The sequence below is a fragment of the Melospiza melodia genome, chromosome 1, assembly GCF_035770615.1.
Source record: "Melospiza melodia melodia isolate bMelMel2 chromosome 1, bMelMel2.pri, whole genome shotgun sequence".
NCBI classification, from domain to species: Eukaryota; Metazoa; Chordata; class Aves; order Passeriformes; family Passerellidae; genus Melospiza; species Melospiza melodia.
In genome coordinates this window covers 124,808,487-124,826,952 of record NC_086194.1, presented here as the reverse complement: position 1 = coordinate 124,826,952, position 18,466 = coordinate 124,808,487, and the positions used below count along the sequence as shown (strand labels likewise).

The 18,466-nt window shown below is 36.3% G+C and overlaps 1 protein-coding gene across 3 annotated transcripts in view; it reads right to left on the bottom strand.

Moving 5' to 3' along the window:
- Window positions 1–18,466, bottom strand: part of LPIN2 (lipin 2) — a 43,232-nt gene that overhangs the window by 4,158 nt on the left and 20,608 nt on the right. For 2 of the 3 annotated variants that reach the window (XM_063167027.1, XM_063167010.1), the window contains exons 5-19: window positions 15,198–15,305; window positions 11,202–11,325; window positions 10,247–10,568; window positions 9,906–10,005; window positions 8,927–9,114; window positions 7,654–7,747; window positions 7,247–7,316; window positions 7,058–7,147; window positions 6,249–6,331; window positions 5,021–5,165; window positions 4,112–4,260; window positions 3,571–3,657; window positions 2,234–2,386; window positions 1,071–1,185; window positions 289–392 (exon numbers count right to left, since the gene is read on the bottom strand). In XM_063167027.1, coding sequence (XP_063023097.1) covers window positions 289–392; window positions 1,071–1,185; window positions 2,234–2,386; window positions 3,571–3,657; window positions 4,112–4,260; window positions 5,021–5,165; window positions 6,249–6,331; window positions 7,058–7,147; window positions 7,247–7,316; window positions 7,654–7,747; window positions 8,927–9,114; window positions 9,906–10,005; window positions 10,247–10,568; window positions 11,202–11,325; window positions 15,198–15,305 — 1,932 coding nt within the window. Of the gene's footprint in view, window positions 1–284; window positions 393–1,070; window positions 1,186–2,233; window positions 2,387–3,570; window positions 3,658–4,111; window positions 4,261–5,020; window positions 5,166–6,248; window positions 6,332–7,057; window positions 7,148–7,246; window positions 7,317–7,653; window positions 7,748–8,926; window positions 9,115–9,905; window positions 10,006–10,246; window positions 10,569–11,201; window positions 11,326–15,197; window positions 15,306–18,466 lie in introns of those variants that run through there. The other variant, XM_063167017.1, reaches the window with a different exon arrangement.

Below are 18,466 nucleotides of genomic sequence, written 5' to 3'. Positions count from 1 at the left end.
CATAATTTAACATTAGTTACTGTTCAGCTGTAGTCAAAAGCAGCTTTAGAAGTCCAGACCAGAAAGTTCCAGTCAAATAAGGCCCCACTACCACAAAAGCGATTTTCAACTCTGTTTTTCCTATTGTCATTTTGAAAAGTTTCATTCAAGTATCAAAAGCTCTAAGTTCCCAGCAAATAAGGTTTTCCACATTTCACATGTAAAAGGAGATAACAGTCATAAATGCAATTATTTAATAATCCCATTTCTAAACACTTTGTTTAGCTGAAATAACAAAAATGGTCTTACGAAGACTTGTTTCCCTTAGTCTGTTCTTGGATCAGTTCACCCTTTGGATTCACAGTAAATATTCTGCAGTCTGGAACTCCCACTTGCATGTAGGCATATACATCCTGCAAAAGCACCAACACAAGTACATGCTTCAACATTTTCTTATTGAATGTGGTAACAAGCAATTTATCAATGGAGAGAGAAAAGCTGATCCAAAAAGGCTACAGGTAAAACTGCCCCTTAAAAAAAAGCCCTCGAACAACAGTAAAAAAACCCAACCCCCAAAATATACACACACTATAAAAAAGTATTTCCCCTGCCCCCAAACAATTCTTGTGCCCAAGCCTAGGACCACAAACATGCACAAAGTCTACACCACACCACTCCCTGTGACAATATTCTTCTTACAATACCCCTCTCTCACTTAATTACAGAAGCATTGAACTGCAGAGAAAATAGAGGAACCATAAAACCAGAAAAGGGATTCAAGACTGTAAAGCACTGAATTAATGCCCTTAGGTCACAAAGCAGTCAAAAATACTTTAAAAGAATTCAGAAAGGTGGCACATATTTCTTAAAGTGAGAATTCTAAGGCATCTTTGTAACCTTTCTCATATAAGCAGTTGTAGCAACTTTTACTTAAGCTATCTATCTGCATGCGGCTTTTCCCTACCAAACCCATAAAAGCAGCAGTGTCCCATTTCCATATTCAAATTTTCATAAACACAAAAAGAAAAGCCTGTTTGTTTTGCTTCTCAAGTACATGCATTTTAACCATTCAGTTAGAAAGGGGCACTTACATTGGGCCTGTTTCCAAAAGCAGCATAAAAAGGCTGTTTGCTGGGAGCAAACAAATTCTTGATATCATTCAAACATTCGATTTTGAACTTCTCAGGCTTCTTTTCTATGACTTCCCTACAATAAAATTTCAACAGTCAAACTCGAAATCATGATTTGATACAGGGTATCCTCCTTTCCCCATTTATCTGGTATTTATATTCTCATTGCTTCCTGTTGCTAGCACTGGTAGTTATAGAGACAGTGCTAAGTAGCTCTCCAAGAACAATACAAGAAACAATCACACATTCCCTCTTTTCCAACACCTACAGTAAAAAAACCAGATGAATACTGTGCATAGGCTAAGTATGAATGGAAATGGAATTCCTAGCTGTGAATGCAGCTGTGAACTGCTTTTCTGTAGCTGACTATCTGAATCAGAAGATCTAATCAACTACACATAAGAGTGCTTGTTACAACTCCTATCTCTGACAGAAGTGCGTAAAGCCCATTACATTAATGGAAGTTGCTGTCATTGCTACTCGTGACAAAATAAAAAAAAATAAACAAAAAAGCCCAACAAAACTTAAACAGACAAAATCCCCTCCACAAACAACCAACCCCAAACACCTGTCCATTACTAGCTCCTCCCACCAAGAATAAGCAGATTATGGCTGGTCCAAAAGATCAACTTGGTTGAACCATACCTAAACTCCACACTTTTTTTAAAGCAGCTGTATATGGAGCAATCCCAACACCACAAGATCCTTTCACATTACAGCCTATATTCCCCAGATTTTTTTTTCTTTTCTTTCTATCTTGTGTGGTAACAATGCACTGCAAACCTTGAAGATATACTTGAAAAAGACAAAAATGTACTGATATAAACAGAACCTAAGAGTCATCAGTCATGGACTAGATGAATAAAGAGAAGGGAAAATGAGTTGTTCTTGGACTGGTATGTTGTGTTTTGTAGCCATTTCTAATATGCCCACAGGAACAGAAGTATACATGTGAAATTCAGACAAAACAGAGTTTTAAAATGATCACTAGAGGGACATCAAGTCTCAGTAGCAAATGTAGTCCAGAGTGGAATGTTTTGTTACAGCTGTAATGCCAAATACTTTTAATCTTCTCTTTCTCAGAAATGGGGAGGGAACTGACACAGGAACTTCCACAGGCTTACCTATGAAAGGCAGAAAACAAACTGCTGGGGGACAGCATGAGAGGGCCCCTGGGGAGAATTGTTCCTTTGTCATTCACCCAGTGCAGGTATCCTCTGGTGATATCTGCCATCCCAATGGCACGGGCAGAACAGTACAGGAACTTGTAGCCATTTCTAGAAAATAAATTACCAATTTAGTTCATATTCCTGCTGAAGTTTCTTTTCAAAGGGAAGTATACAATTATAGCAACGTCCAGAGGCACCAGTTTAGGTACTGAATTGCTGCAGAGCTCTGCACACACACAAGTAAAAGACTTTTCTATTGTTAAAAGAATCTGCAAGGCATGTAGTAGTTTAAATACACAACTTAATCAAAACTGAGAAACAGGAAGTGCAAACATAATAGGGATGGTAAAAGTCAGAGGACACAATTAGGTAGACTAGACAGTATTTAAATAAGTGCCACACTGGTTTTATTCAGCTTCTTTCAGCCCAGCTGTAGGATGACAGCAATTATTTAAATTATCTGCATCACAAAATAATGGGTGCCAGATCTCCTGTCTTTTTCACGTTGTTGGCAGAATTTGCAGTGCAGAGGAAACGATGGATAACAACAAGCATTCATTAAGCCCCTAAATTCTTCCTGCAGACTTTGTATGTTCATCTGTTACACAGATTTGTATACAGTTACTGCATGCACAAAAGGCTTGAGTGTTTATGTGCATTTTCAAGGACTTGATTCAATTTGGCAAATAATTCCAGAACTGCTCTTCTGTTATGCACTGAATAAACGAAAACACCCACCAAAGCCACCCAAACAAAACCCAACAAAACAGTAACATTCATATTACCTCCCATGAAGCACAAGGGGCCACATGAAGGCCAACAATACATCCTAAGACCCCAAATATTTTTGCGGAAATAAAAGACTACTAAAAAACAAAGACAAAAAGTTGATTATTTTAATTTAATTCTGAAATTTCTAACAGTTGGTCAACCTCAGTTAGCAAGTTTTATTTCTGGTATTTGAAGTAACTTGTTCCACAACATAAAATCTAACCTAAGGAGCATTCACCTGACTTTGGAAGCAAACTCATTAAACCAGAAAACACTAATGCATTGGAAGGACACTATTTGTCTGAGAAGGGAGCTAGTAAAAGTGGTGGCTTGCATTCCTGTAAAAGTATAGATCTGTGGAAAGAGCTTAGTTTCATTTGTGTATGACACAAGTTGTTCACTCCAGCATTTCAACCAGTTAATTTTAATAAACTGAGTAATTTTTAACAACTATCCAATTACTTATACATTAATTCCCATATTCCAGAAAATCCTACTTGTTTCATAGATTGCATACTCACTCGTTTATGGAATGATAGAGTTTTGCAATGCCCTGATGAGTCCAGTCCTTGCCAAACTGAGGGAGGATATGCCCCAAAGCATCAGACCTAAAAGGAGAATCAAAGGTACATGACACGTGGTATATGAGTTTTGTTAAGGACAACCACTAATGAACATACAATTTAGAAAGAATATTTACAGAAATATTTCTGAAGGTCCTAACTATTTAAAAAGAGAATTAATAAACAGTCCAGACTGAGCAATTAGTGGGGTCATACAAGTCAATTTCCAAGTTAACCCGTGGCTGAAGAAGAAGTCGAATAGAGGGAACAATCACACGGTAGATGTTATCATCTTGGCATTATTCTTTTAAAATATATTTTCTGGTCTACTTCAAAGGCAAGTACAAATTAAAATAAAAAGCAATGTTATTAACAAACATCCTTTAATAGCTGTCTTAAATAAAGCTTCTTTATGTTGTTTTGAAAAGCAGGATAGGATCAATAAAGCAAGATTAAAAAAAAAAAAAAACAAAGAAAGAAAATCCCCTAAGATACTTAATTGGTGATTGTTCCATCAATGTCTGATATGATGATTTTATCATTCCAGTTCCAGAGGTATATTGTTCCTGCACAACGGCAAGTCCCTTGGTACTGGGTTGTAATACTAAATACAACATCATTAGGGCCATCTCTGAGCTTCAACTTTGCCTGTAGAACAAAAGAAAATGAAAATGTAAGTTGCCCGACCTTTAGAATTTTTATGATTTTGGCATCATAAATGAGCTGCACAAAATGGCTCATATAGTCTTCCTTGTCTATCTTGATTAACTCATCAGAAAGTGAACCATGGTTTAACACAGGCACAGTTCTGCTGTCCAAGTCTGTTGCAGCCTCGTTACATGTGTATGTCCACAGTTCTTGTACTCCTTACAGCAGCAGTAATTCAGTATTTCACAGTATTTCACCCTCTGCCACTTTAATTCCTGCACTACAGCAGACTTGCAGCACTGTCAAACTGAACTCCCAGTTTGCCATGGGACACAACAGTATTTTTTACTTAGTGGATGCTTTCCTCAAAATTCTTCTCTGATGAAAATCATACATTTAGACAGTAGCAGAACTAACTTTTAAGTTAAGTTAGAACACAGTGAATAAACAGCACACCAATTTAAATGTATGCTATTACACAGATGTGCAGATCCCAGGATATCCAAACTGCAGAAGCAAACAATGCCACTTTTCTGGCAACATCTTAACATAGAAGTTTGATTATAGAACTTAATAAGAAATAGTAATTTCTTAATCCAAACAGATTCTTAAAAAAAAAAAAAAAACAACAGAAAAAAAAAATCAGAAATTCCCTGCAGCTGCCTACCCTTGCACAGGAATACACGTTATATTTCTTTTTAAAGAAATTTTTTTAAAGGATTTTGAATCATCCTATGCACAAGACAGGCATGCCACTTACTATCTGGTCTGAAGACAGTCTAAGTGACTTCTTATAAGATGGAACGTTCCCATGGGGTGGATGCTCTGCTGGAGCAGAATCCATTTTCAGGGATTCCTTCAACTCCTGGGATGCTTCATCACTAGAAGAATCATCCTCTGGAGGCCTAACGTGACATCAACCAGAATAAATGTAAGCTACATGAAATCCTTCTTTAACAGAGTAAGATGCTTTTGCCAGAGTAATTTCTGCTGAGGATTTGCTGCACAAACTAAGGAAGTCTAAGGTCTAATGAATGCCCAGATAAAGCCAGTACATGCCAGTAAGCAAGTAAAACTTGGAATGCCAGTACTGGTGGAGCTCTAAACATGAGTATTCTAGCTGGCTCCACACACAATGGGTTTAGTAGAGAGACAGGGTCAGGTGGTCACTAATACTGTGCTGATGAATTAGGGAAACTGCAGATGAAAAGGGACACTGAATGGGTAGCAGGGCTTCATTTTTAAAAAAAGCTGCCTCAGTTACTATGGCATTTAAACTGTGGGTGTTAGTGGAGTAGCTCACCTTTAAGGTTATTCACAGACTTATTTTCCTGCTCATTAGAGATTTCAGGATTAAAAGCAGCATTTAGTTTCTCTGAAGTATTAAATCACAATATATTTAGTTCTTTAAACTTTTAAGAAACCAACATTTACAAGTACCTTTGCAAAATCATGCAGGTATATACACATGCATAATAAATACCCTAGAATGGGAGAGTTGTGCTTTTAAGCAATCATAGCTGTCTACCACAACTTGGGCAACATGTGAACTGTAATGAATACTATTTTATTGTTTCAATTATTTAACGTTACAAAAAATTCCACATGGTTCAAATTATTAATACAATATTAGGCCTTCACAAAAGAAAAAAAAGTATTACAAAGTGTATCAGAAACAATATCACTGTATTTACAGAGCGGTGGCCTATTGATAAAGATACCATGTATGTATTTTTCTGTCACTTCTGTTATGATTTAAGAAATAAACACAACAGCATTTAGGAATTAATTGTAGTGTGTTTGTAGCTCCTACAATGTTTGCTGTCACATTATTTTGCTGAGTTGTTTGCTATACACATCTGGTTCCTCTTCAGTAGCTTACATGTTTTTTCCCACAGTACATTACTACTGATTTCTTCATTCAAAAAAAGAAAAAAAGGAAAAAGGCACTGTTCAGTCCACAGATAAGTCTTCAGACAGGAACACACCTACTATTAACTTGCTCTTTTATAGTTGCTGGCAGTTCATTTGCTCTTTGCGTCTCGATTTTCCCCTCTTTTGCTTCTGGTATCTGAAACAACATGATAATAAAGAATATATTGACATTTTAGGCATTTTAAACAAATCCAAGTTAAAAACAGCTACCAAATTAGTACATAAACTATATTAAGTCTCAGAATTACCATTCTACATAATAATTTCTAAAAGTTATTTTAAAAAAGGATGCTTATGAAGAAATCCTCTATTAAAGCTTTTTCTTATTTCAGGAAACAAAACTCTGTGTGCCAGAAATCGGGAACTGCTAGTTTAACATGATGAATTTAGCATTAAAAGGAGCTGTCAACCTTTGAGCTTATAAATCGCTTTTTTTTGTGGGGAAGTAAGTTGAGGGCCCATACTCAAGGTTCAGAAAGCTTAATTTAGTCTAAGATGGGGCGTCTCAGCTTAAGTATTACGCAGTGCAGCACCTACTTACTTATTTGTGTGTACATTCCTAAAACATACTGCAGTGACTGAAGAGTAGCTCTGATAACTGCTTATGGCTTAGAAGAAAGAATTTTAAGAATAACGCACAACAGGCAGATACAATAAATTTTGTTGATGCAACTAAAGCACCAAGCAATGAAGCAGTATTTGAGGCTAAATAAACAGATGCAGCTACAGCTGCTGCTGGATGAGCTGGCTATCAGTGACACTGAGCTATATGAGCAATGTTTTGAGGTACTTCTGACAAATAACTATTTTTTTATCTTTCAACATCTAACAGAAAAAAAAAATCCCAACAGGTCTCAGCCACCTGCTTAGTCATGCTTTCTTTCTTGCGCCAGAACCACCACCTTCCAGACTTCTTTGGCATCTTTTCTTTGACCCAAGACTCAACAGTAGCCTGAAAAATTAGACATGTTTTTAATTAGTATAGAAAAAGAGATAATCAAGTGTTACTACATAAAAAATTTTCAAAGAAAGTATGCATTTATCTATTTACCTTAGGTAAACTCTTCTGAAACACCTGCAAACTCAGAATCATTGGAGCAGCCAATGCCCAGTTATAATACCTGTTTTAAAACATGTTATTGGTAAGATATTACAAAATCTACAGATCAATAAATATCAGCATGAAAAGTTTGCCCTTGTGTTCAAAAAACATGTATTTGCTGCCAACCACTAACAATAACATTTTCTGCAAGCAGAGTAATTTTATTATACAATTCAATATTAGTGGCAATTACAGAAAAAAAATCTCACTTAAGCTAAAGATAAATTTAATGCAAATCTTTGGTTCAAACAGATTCACACACAAACTGCAATGGAAGCTGAGAAACATGCTCACTTCAGAGACCAGATCTGAAATGGGATTTGCTATGACCTCATTACAAGACACTGAGAATTTACCTGTTATAAATCCGTATTACCAAATTAGGATTGTCTATGAGTCCAGGATTTTCAGCAAATTCATGATAAGTAATAATATGTTCCATGAATTTTTCTGCAATAGAAAGAGATTTTAATTAGAAAGCAATAACATAAAATCCCAAGACGTCTGATTAGTTTACATCTAGGAAAACCCTTTCTGTCATTTCAGAGTGCTGATCCTGCAGCATCACTAAAGATGTGCTAATTGAGGCCCACTTGTCAAGGCCTACCTGTGACTGCCTCCTCCCTACAGAAGAAGCCTTGAATCACTTCAACAGTCACAGTAAAGAGCATTAAGAAATAAGAAGAGGAAGGATGAGGAGGAACTAATTCAGTTCAAAGGAGAAAGAAAGCCATGCTTGTCCAGGCAAATTTTCTTCCAAAATTATGACTGCAGGTAAGGGGTTTACATACCACGCTAGATGAAAGGGGGAAGGGTGATGCCAGCTTTTCAGGTTTGGAAAACTACTACTATCACTAAGAAGCCTTTTCACAACTAGTTTCTATATGTGTTTGCAGAAATCCATGATTCACCATAAGATCCCTGCAACCAAGACATCCTTCTTTCCAATCAAATCCAGTATTGCTACCATGTTACCACAAGAACAGTCCTGAGTCTTTATTAATAAGCACCTAAATGTCACTTAAAGTATTAGAGACTGGATGACCATTTAAAAAAGTAATGTTAAAACACTGCAGTATATGTCCATAAAGATTTCATGCTCCTAAAAGCTCCTTCAAAAATACATAAACTTCAACAGTAAATAGACCAAAGTATTAAGAGAAAAAAATCAGCTAAGAAAAAACTAGAGGTTAACAATCATTTAGCAGAGAAGTAGATCAGAAAACATAGTCCAACACAAAAGGGTTTTGAAAAAAAAATGAAAAATAAGAAAAATTGTCAGGCAATTGGAAAGTAGATGAATTGTTAAGATTTACATAGGACTACGCAAGGACTGTCAACCAGAAACCAATGTAGTTGGTCAGATAAATAATATATAGTACAAAAAAGGAGACAGAAAGCTTCTCAAGATATTGAGTGGCCTTTATTAATATGAGGTTCAATTCTGCTATATCTGCTTGGCAAATGCTTGAGAATTTTAGAAAAATTAAAGACTTTCTATCCCCTTTTTCAACATGAGCATAGTTAATAAGCCAAAGTTTTGTAAGGAGGAAATCTGATCATTCAAGCCACCTCATTTGTTTAGCTGCCTGATCTCTATTCCTCTTTATGCTTTGGTCTTTCACATACCTTTAGAAATCTCTCCATTTTCATTGAGACCTCCACAAAGTGAAAGTGTAACATCAGGCAAGTCCATAGCAGAATCAGACATGCACTCTGTACCACTATCAGCAGCAGCACTTCCCACTGACTGTGGTGACTGGGAACCAGAAAGGGTATCTGACTCTGTCCACTGCCTGAAGCCAGGATCAGAATCACTAAAGGAAAGTCAAAAAGTATTTTATTTGCAAAAAAATTTAGATCTTAGGTTACAGAACACACTATATGATTACTCCCCCCAAAAAATCTTGCCTTTGAATTTTTTACATCATTTCACAATATAAATTTTAAAAAAACCTAAGAAGAAACCCAGAAACACACACCCACACCAATCCTTCATAAATATTGGCAGACTGTTTCCAGTTCTAACATCCACCCTCAATTTGGCAATAATTGCATTTCTTGCCTAAACTGGATCTAAATGAGAAAAACATTCTCTGTATTCTACTTCTGCAGAATAATACTGTGCTCCTCAATCTTTACCACAAAGTTGTAAAGTAAGAAAAAGGAAAAAAGAGCACCGCTTTTAGTGTTTTTAGAATGCTGTCTGTTGCAGAATGTACAACAGATAAGAAAAATTACCTTAAAAAAATAAAATCACATTGTCATTTAAGGCTGGAGTCACTAGTTTGATCCACTGAAAAGTTTACAATATGGCTGAACAAGAGCACTGGTACAAAAGCAGTTTAAATGTACTTATGTCTGCAGAGCAAACTGGTTACACAAAGAGGAAAACACAAAGTAGTCACCTCCCATGTGATCTTTCAATGTGTTTCTTGTCAAATTAGAATTTTCACAATAAGGTAACTACTCAGTACTTCACAAAAGCCTAAAAACCTGAAGGCCAATTCTTTTTATCAGAACTGGCACATAAATGATATATGTAATGATATGTGAGTCGTGCAACTACAGAATTACCCAGATTTGCAGCATTTTATTTCAAAATTACCTTTTAGGAAAGTAGAGTGCTGCAACTTCAGGTTCCAAAGCCTTTAGGTCATCCAAGTAAATATCATCAGGGCCTTGGTGATGACTTCGCTTGTGCACTCCTGTTAATTTTAACAATTAAGATTACTAAGATGAAGTTACCCAGACATGTTAAATACAAATATAATCATGGAAGGTTCACACTTATTTGTATGATTTTTAAGTTCCACAGTTTCATTATAATTTTAATCACATAAAATTTTAAATAGGAAAAACTAAAGAGGGACATTTATACTTTTTCCACTATGACCTCAAGTTTGGTAGATCACACTGAGGGTAAGAATCAAGAGCTTTATTCCATACCTTTCTTTTTTGAAGGAGAGTCAGTTTTTGCTGTTGGTTTTGTTTCTGGTAAAGGATCCATCAATATTCTGGACTGATGATCACCATCCATTGGCAATGGAAGTTGAGGTTCTATGATTGCAGAAGCAAGAGAGTCTTTAACATCCATCTGCTTTAGGAGCGGATGAGTTCTTGGCTCAGGTTTCAGTACTGTACAGACAGCATCTTTCACATCATCGTCATCTTCAACTTCATCAGAGCTGAGGATAACCCTAAAATGAGTCTTCTCTGATGGAGTAATGGTAGCTGTTCTGCAATGTTCCAGTTTTTCCTTCTTGCTTATCTGAAAAACAAAAGTCTAGTCAATCCTTTCTCTCCACCTGTTTGCGTTATTCCATTCTAAACATTAAATTTGTACTCATGGTACAAGTTCTCGTCACACAGGGAAACCAGAAAATAACTTAAACAAGTATTGTAGCAACATAAAACATGTTTCACCATATTAGCAAATTTCCCTGCAAAAGAATTTTTGTAGGAGCTTATTTACAAGTTCAGTAAAGAAACTGGCATAGAGAAAGCACTGACTTGATCAAACCACAGCAAGGAGAAAGTTTAAGTGTGGATTTACCAGGGCCTCTTTAGATACCAAATTTATTCTTGTCAAGGCTACAGTTCCTCCAGAATGAAACAGAACTTACTCTACAATAAAGAAAATTAACTTCTTAAATTGTTTCCTTCAGGTTCTGACTAAAAATTCCTTCAGGTTCTGACTAAAAATTTCACTGCTAGGTTTTCTGGGATTACTTTGTTGAGCAACTTTTGAATTCAACAAAGCTAACTCTCTGCCTGCCACAAGGGGCTGCTACTTCCCCATTTCAGCTGTACCTGAACAACAGCAGATTTCCAATCCTCTCCTAGGAAAGTCTTAAATATGCCCAAAGTCAGTTACAAAGTTAGAGACAATAAAGACATTTACCTTGGTTGACTCTGGAAATCCTCCCCATGTCCATTCCATGTGAGATTCAGATCTGAGCAAGCTCTCAGCAGGCTTCACTTCTAGTTCTGAATCACTTTTAGGGCAGACTTGCTCAGAGAAAGGGCTACCAAATCAATAAGAGTGAAAAAAAAAAAAAAAAAGAAAAAGAAAAAAGAAAGCCAGTGTTTAAAATGCATTAATGCATTTGTTGTCCAGCTACTGTTGGTAGAGTTTTCAACAGCTTAACAGAGCTTCAATTATTTGGCAACATGGCAAGAAGCCCAGCAGGGTTTTCAAACGGTGAGAAATTAGGTTAAAACCAAAATCACATTAAAGACATTAAAGGACTTACATAGTGATCACACAAAACAGATTCCTCCACTGCATCTGCAGTGCAGGAATAGCTCTCCCTTCAGTCCATGTTCCATTTTTCAAACAAAAGAAGAACAAAGCTAAAAAGTTCATCGAAAAGTATGACAGAAAATAGGTTTAAATTCCTTAGCTCTGTAAAAAGATAGCATTTCAGCTTACTGTGCAGAGACTTGAATAATAAAATTCTTGCAAACATAACTCACAAGTGCACAACATCAATTCCCAGTGCAGGGGAAAAAAACATTCAGAAGATAACTTTGGAAAGGAAAAGGAGATTACTTGGAAACTTCCGTCAGATGTGTTTGGACTATATGACCTTTAAAATCCATCTTATTTTTTTCTACAGTGGTTATTATCCATAAATCAGAAACAGACATCTAAAATTTACCTCAGTCAAGATTACTTTTTAGCCAGAAGAACACCCTACAAAATGCTAGAAAGGAGCGATTTCAAAATAATTTAGCACTTAGGAAGTTAGAGATTAAAGGAAACTCAAGGTTTTGTCTACCCTTCCTTGAATAGGGCAATTATATTCCATATTATAGAAATGCTGCTCTTTTCCACTTTGACATTCATAACATATAATGGTTTGGGTTTATATAAACAAACCTCAGTATTTGAATTTAAACTGTAGGGACCAGAACTGGACACAGCCCTGCATGTGTGGCCTCACCAGCACTAAGAGGAGAGGGATAATCACATCTCTGTCTCTGCCACTAATGCCCTGTGGATGCAGCCCAGGATCCAGTTTGCCTTTGCTGTTTCAGCCGTGCTCTGCTGCCTCAGGCTCAGCTGGCTGTCCCCAGGTCAGCAAGGCTGCTCCCCACCACACAGATCCCAGCCTGTGCTCGGCTTTTTGGTGGTGGCATCCCAGTACACGACTGCACACTTGTCTTTGCAGTTGCTGCACTTGTAATTTGTGACTGATCTAGGTGCTAGACAATCTCTTTGAGGCTCCTTCTTCCATGAAAACTTGGGTCAGATGAACTTTTGAGGTCACTGCCAATTTGGGTTGCTCAATGATTTAACACTGAAAATTTTAAAGTAACTCCCTAAGGTATTTAATTTATGGAATTTTTTTCCATACAAAATTCCTACAAGGATTAGTTACCTAATTCAGCACCACATATCAACTTTTGAAGGTTTGAGGAACTCAGGTTTTGTAGTATCATACAGGACTAAGCTGTGATCACAATTCAGACTGCAAAAATAGACATTACACAGATCACAATCCAGACAGTAAGAATCCCTCATATTGCTCTGACAGGGCACCCTAAAAATCCAAGATATCAGGACATTTAAGCATCTCTACAATGGTGAGTTGTCATCTCAGTTGACTTCCAGTCTTAATCACCCATGGACACAAAAAGAAAACTGGCATTTTCCCCCCTCAGTTCTCAGTTATCAATGTCATACAGGAATGACACTTTCTGTACTCTGTTAGAAGGGCTTATTTAAAGTGACACACTGATGAAAATACATGTACACCTTTGTTTTCAGGAAGGACGTGAACTAACTCTCCCTATATGTCAAGTAATTTATTCCACCTACACAAGTCACCTGGCAGCTATGCACAATATTAACCTGTTTTTAAGTCTAATTCTTAATATTCAGCAGCTCCTGCTAAAGATTGACTATTTCAGGGCTTTGGGACCCTAAGTCTATTCTATTTCCCCTCAAGGTATGATTTTCACTGTCACTCTCAGGCAGAAGTGTTTAACCAAAAGGCCCATGCCTGTAATAGTGAATACTGATGGCATCAGGTATCAAATAGTTAATAGTGGTGCTTTCCATCTTATTACACTGAGTAGGACAAACAGAAGTGTCCCCATGGAAAGGACTTGCGTTATTTTCTTCCTTGAGCTCCCTGCAAGGGTTCTGAAGAGCAAGACAACCAATTAAACTACAAGTTAGTTAGCTTTTTCAGATCTCCAAAAAGGAGGTTATTAAAACTTCTCATTTCTCTTCCTCTGTATGATAGCTACATGATAAAATCTTTCTTTGGTGGCTTAGGAGAAGTAATTTAAAGCAAAATTTCTCTTCTCCTAGATGGCTTGTGTCAGAGAATCCCTGACCCAACATCCTCCCCAAAGACAAAAAGGAAAATTACCAATTTCTCTATTGAATTGCAATCTGGACTGGATAGCTTTTTGTTAAAAACAACCCCAGAATTGTGAAAAGCCCACATACCTCACATGAGGCACAAACAAGTTATTAGAGACTGGCCCCATAACACCTAAATGAGAAGAGATGCATGAATTATGTCTCCCAGATATAACCTGCTAGTCTGTGTTAGCTCAGAGTTTTATAAACTGAAAACAAGTATCAGCCTCCATGCTACAGTCATCTAGGTGATATAATCCATACAGCAACTAAGGGTCAAACACTGTGACTGCTTTTCAGTCACAAACCACAAACCTTTGGGGAACATTTCAGGACTGCATCTCATTAAGTGTAATTGAGGATGTGGTTGTCAGTCCAAAACATAAAAAGGAATGATAATGGGATTTCCTGTCCAACTGCTTCTGTTCATTAACAAGCTATGCACTGGGGGAATTAGCAGGCACCAAGCATGGTGTGGTACATTCTGACTCCACTGAGGCCAAAGGCCTGCTAATACCTGAAGCAGAGAGATCATACACACTTCAAAAAATATTTGCTGAAGGTTGAACTTTTCCATTCTGCACCACCTATTGATGCAGAAGGACATGTACCTGTGCACTGAGCAGGTAACAAGCAACAAAAGCCATCATGGAAGGGTGTAATCCTCACTGACATTGTGAATGTACCTGCTATGAGGCAAATTCCTCCATCAAACTGAAAAGCAGTACAACCAGACACTTGCCAAAGAGAGCAGAAAAATCAAGACACTACTTAGCATGCTCTGTGAGACATATATGCCTTCTCCTGTATGTCCAAGGTTCAGGAAAAGTACAAAATTTACCTAAAGTACTACCACATATGTACAAAATGCTTTCTTATGAATCTGGAAATTGAGGTTAGAGTGGTAAAATCCAAAGTGTGAGCCTTGAAAAATTACAAACTGAATGCAAGAGGAATAGCATGAACATCAGAATGTACTGAAGAATGTACATACAGAAGGTCACTGAAAAATAACTGGGAAGCTGTATTATGCCATTTTAAGAATCCACAGTGAACTGATGATGATTTCACTATCTCTGGACAAAGAAAGATACCAGAACTGCAGCAAATCCCCTGTTCTGAAGTGGAATATGATTCAGCTTCAGGATCTGGCTTTACCTTGAGCAATTAGGATTACTTCACGCAGCAAAATATACCTTAACATACCCATCACTTTTGTGTTCTGGCAGATCAAGTATTGCCTATGCTAGGGTGAATCATTGGGAACATACCAACTTTCCAGACCCTTCTCAGCTTGAGGGAAACTTGTTAACTGTATTTTCTCTCTTTAACAGTGAAATAATACATTTTGTAAATTTCCCAAAGTTTCAAATTAGTATCAAGTGTTGCATTTGACCTCACAGAAGCTGGGCAAGTTCGATAGTTTTACAGATGAGGGGGAAAATTAGTAAAAAGGCAAAGTGATTTTTTTTTTATAATTACTCATCATTACACAAATGATGACATTACAAAGTGACTTACTTCTCCAGAGGGGACCAGTCTCCATCAGATAAGGGGTAATGGTCTTTTGAATGATAAATCAAAGATTCTTTTTGTTCTTCACCCTTTGGTGATGAATTTGAGGATCCTCTGTGGAGACACATAAGACATTAAGTCAGCTATAAGAAATCTGTGTTATTAATTCAGTGAAAGAAACTACATAGATGTTATTTAAAAAAATCTAAGAGCAAAAGTAAGGAGTGTATAGCTTAAAGGATTTGTTGTTTGCAAGACACCTTATGTAACTTTAAAAGTATTTAAAAACTATTATTAATACTTGAAAATACTGCAAATTTTAAAAACTACTACTCCTGGAAGTTAATCCTGAAGAAATCACAATGGCATAAATGATACTACTCTACATGAATAATGATTTTACTCTACACAGGCAGATAACAATAACAAAATACAAAGATGAACATAAACTTTTACACAGTGAACTTTACTGTGTGAATTTTACAATCACTGGAAAACTAGAACTAGAACGGTTAGTTTTGACAATGTACATTTGACAAATTAAAAACAGTAAGAAACCAGGGGTAGGTACTAGCATCACAACTTACCCAATAGCTTACAGATTAGCATCAACTACAACAAGGAGATAAAATAATGCACTTTTCTGAACAGTGAGGTTTGTTTTGCACTGGGAAGTCTACTCAGTATCTACATCAAAGACCCACACCCAACCAACAGTAAGGCCCACTGAACAGGCATACACCTATTTTACACAGAAGTCCCCTTGAAATATTACCATCAAAAAATACTTCAGATCTTTTTGCAGCTTTCTAAGTTTAACTGAATAAATACTTATTCTCAGGGTACAACTAACATGTCTGAGGTTACATCAAGGGCATCATGGCTATACAGCAGATAAGAATACAAAGAAGACATGACTGGAATTTAAGTGCAAAATGCAACAGAAATTATTTTAAGCCATTATTATGAAAGAAAAAACTACTTTTATTCCAGTGCACAGCTGCACTGGATTTGTTTTAGAATGCTAATGCTTATTTCTCTTATGGATGGAGGAAATAAAACATTCTGCTATTATCAAATGTGTAAATATTTAGAATTTGCATGCCTACTCAATTAGACACTAAGTAGTTACAGTGATCTACCTCATTTGCACAAGTCTTTCATTTGGAAGACAGTCTAGGTTATGGTAAATGCTGAAGTCCAAATATGTTTTTTAGCTCCACTTCTTATTCTGCAGTAGTATTCTTATGAAACCTGATGATGCTGCCTGACTTAAGATGAGAACTGCAGAGACTGTACTTCCTTTGTATTCATAAACTAAGCTAAGTGTGAAAGAAATGTGTTTCACGCTATCTTTATTGGCAGTACTAAGTATCTCCAAAGGAGGGAAAAAAAGTATGATTGAACAACTAAGTAAACACTAAAAAAAAAATCCAAGAGGTCCTCAGTATCTTTACTTCAGAGGGGAGGGAGGCAGGATGACACATGGGTGGTACTGAACAAATTTTATTCACTGGAAATCAGCAACAAGAAGGGTTCATACAGAGGATGCAAAAAATCAAATTTAACTGGTAAGTGGATAAACACAGAAGTTAAATATATAAATGTAGTCAAAGATTATTGAAAATATAAGGGAAAAAATCAGTATGCATCAACTTGTAACTTCAAGCTGCACCATCAACTCTAAGCTATTTATTTTACAACATTTATAAATACCATTACCACATCATCTCCTTGTTGTCCACTTTACATATAGTCTAAATACATGTATACAATTTCAGAGACAGATAACCACCTTAACCCTTTATCACCCTTAGCACTGGAGAAATAATGTCCTCTATTTCTGAGTTGTACATACTGTAATCTCAGTTGTCCTAATATTATTTTATGTAAGTCCAGCATTACTAACATATCTAAATCATAGCTGGAAAAGACAAAGAACATACTTTGAAAAAAGCTGATAAACACTCGGTAATAAATTTTCCCAAGAAACAGGAAACAGCTTGCTTTCTGCTTTATAAAAAACCAGAGAGATAAGACATTATCACTGGCACCTGTGACTGAATTTTTGACCTTCCTGTTAAAACATCAGCCTCCCTCTTCCTTTCCTAGTTTCACTTTGAAACCTGAAGCCATGCCTAAGAACAGTTAAGTTTCTAATTTCTTATCTTTTGTCTTCCTTTTCAGAGCCACACATTTATAATTAAAAAAAAAACACCCAAGAAACAACCAACCAAAACAACACACTCAAACAAAACTACTGATACCACCTTACACCCCCACAGGGTTTGAAGACAAAACTTACAAACACTTTTTCACAACTGTAACTTTAGCTGGGAAGCAAACAAATGCATGCCCGTGCAAGGCATTTTATTTCCTGCCCTGGTAACTCACTGAAATGAGTTTATAGAAACTTGACTAACTGACAGAGAGCCACAAACCTAATGTATTTGGGCCTTCACCATTACAAAGATTTTTTTTGTTTCAGTTCTGCATTTACTTGCTGCTCACAAGAAAACACCCATCTTTTACAAAATCATCTTCTTTTGGCTTTATAACACGCTGTCTGATAATGTACTTCTACTGCTGTTTCTGCTTATACACGTTAAAAAAAAGTTTAGAAATAAAAAGCCTTGCCAAACTTTCATTATAAAGAATAGAAATAATAAAACCAGAATAAACTTGATGAAAACACCATGGTCTGTTCAGCTATGGCTAAACATTCAACATTCTGATCAAACACATAATTTTTATTCACCTCTAGACAAAGTAAGATAATTGCTAGAATAGCAATCTGAAACCCAAACACTGGATGAAAGCAGCCATTATTACAGCCATTACATGTCATTCCTAAATACTTCATACATTTGTAATGACATGTTAAATAAAGAATAAACAATTATTGGGTTGTATTTTCTCTCTTCCTGTACTTAAGTTATTTTTATTTTTGATGGTTTTTACTATGACAAGTTAATTTTTGTTGTCTTAATAACTGCATGCTGAAGACTAAGCAATAGGTCTTCCTTTACTTAAACTGGAAAAAAAAAAAATCAAACCAAACAAATGCCAAGACTTAAACAGAACAGTGAATATCTAAATGACAATTCAGTGACATAAATATGACACTAATAAAATAAGGCAAATTAACTAAGAAAGCCACAGACACACTAAAAAACACTTTAAAATCCAGATTTTGTTTGTTTTGTATTACTGGTCATAGGCATAACAGATTCATGTTTTCCTGTTGCACTAACCTTTTTGTCTGGTACTTACTA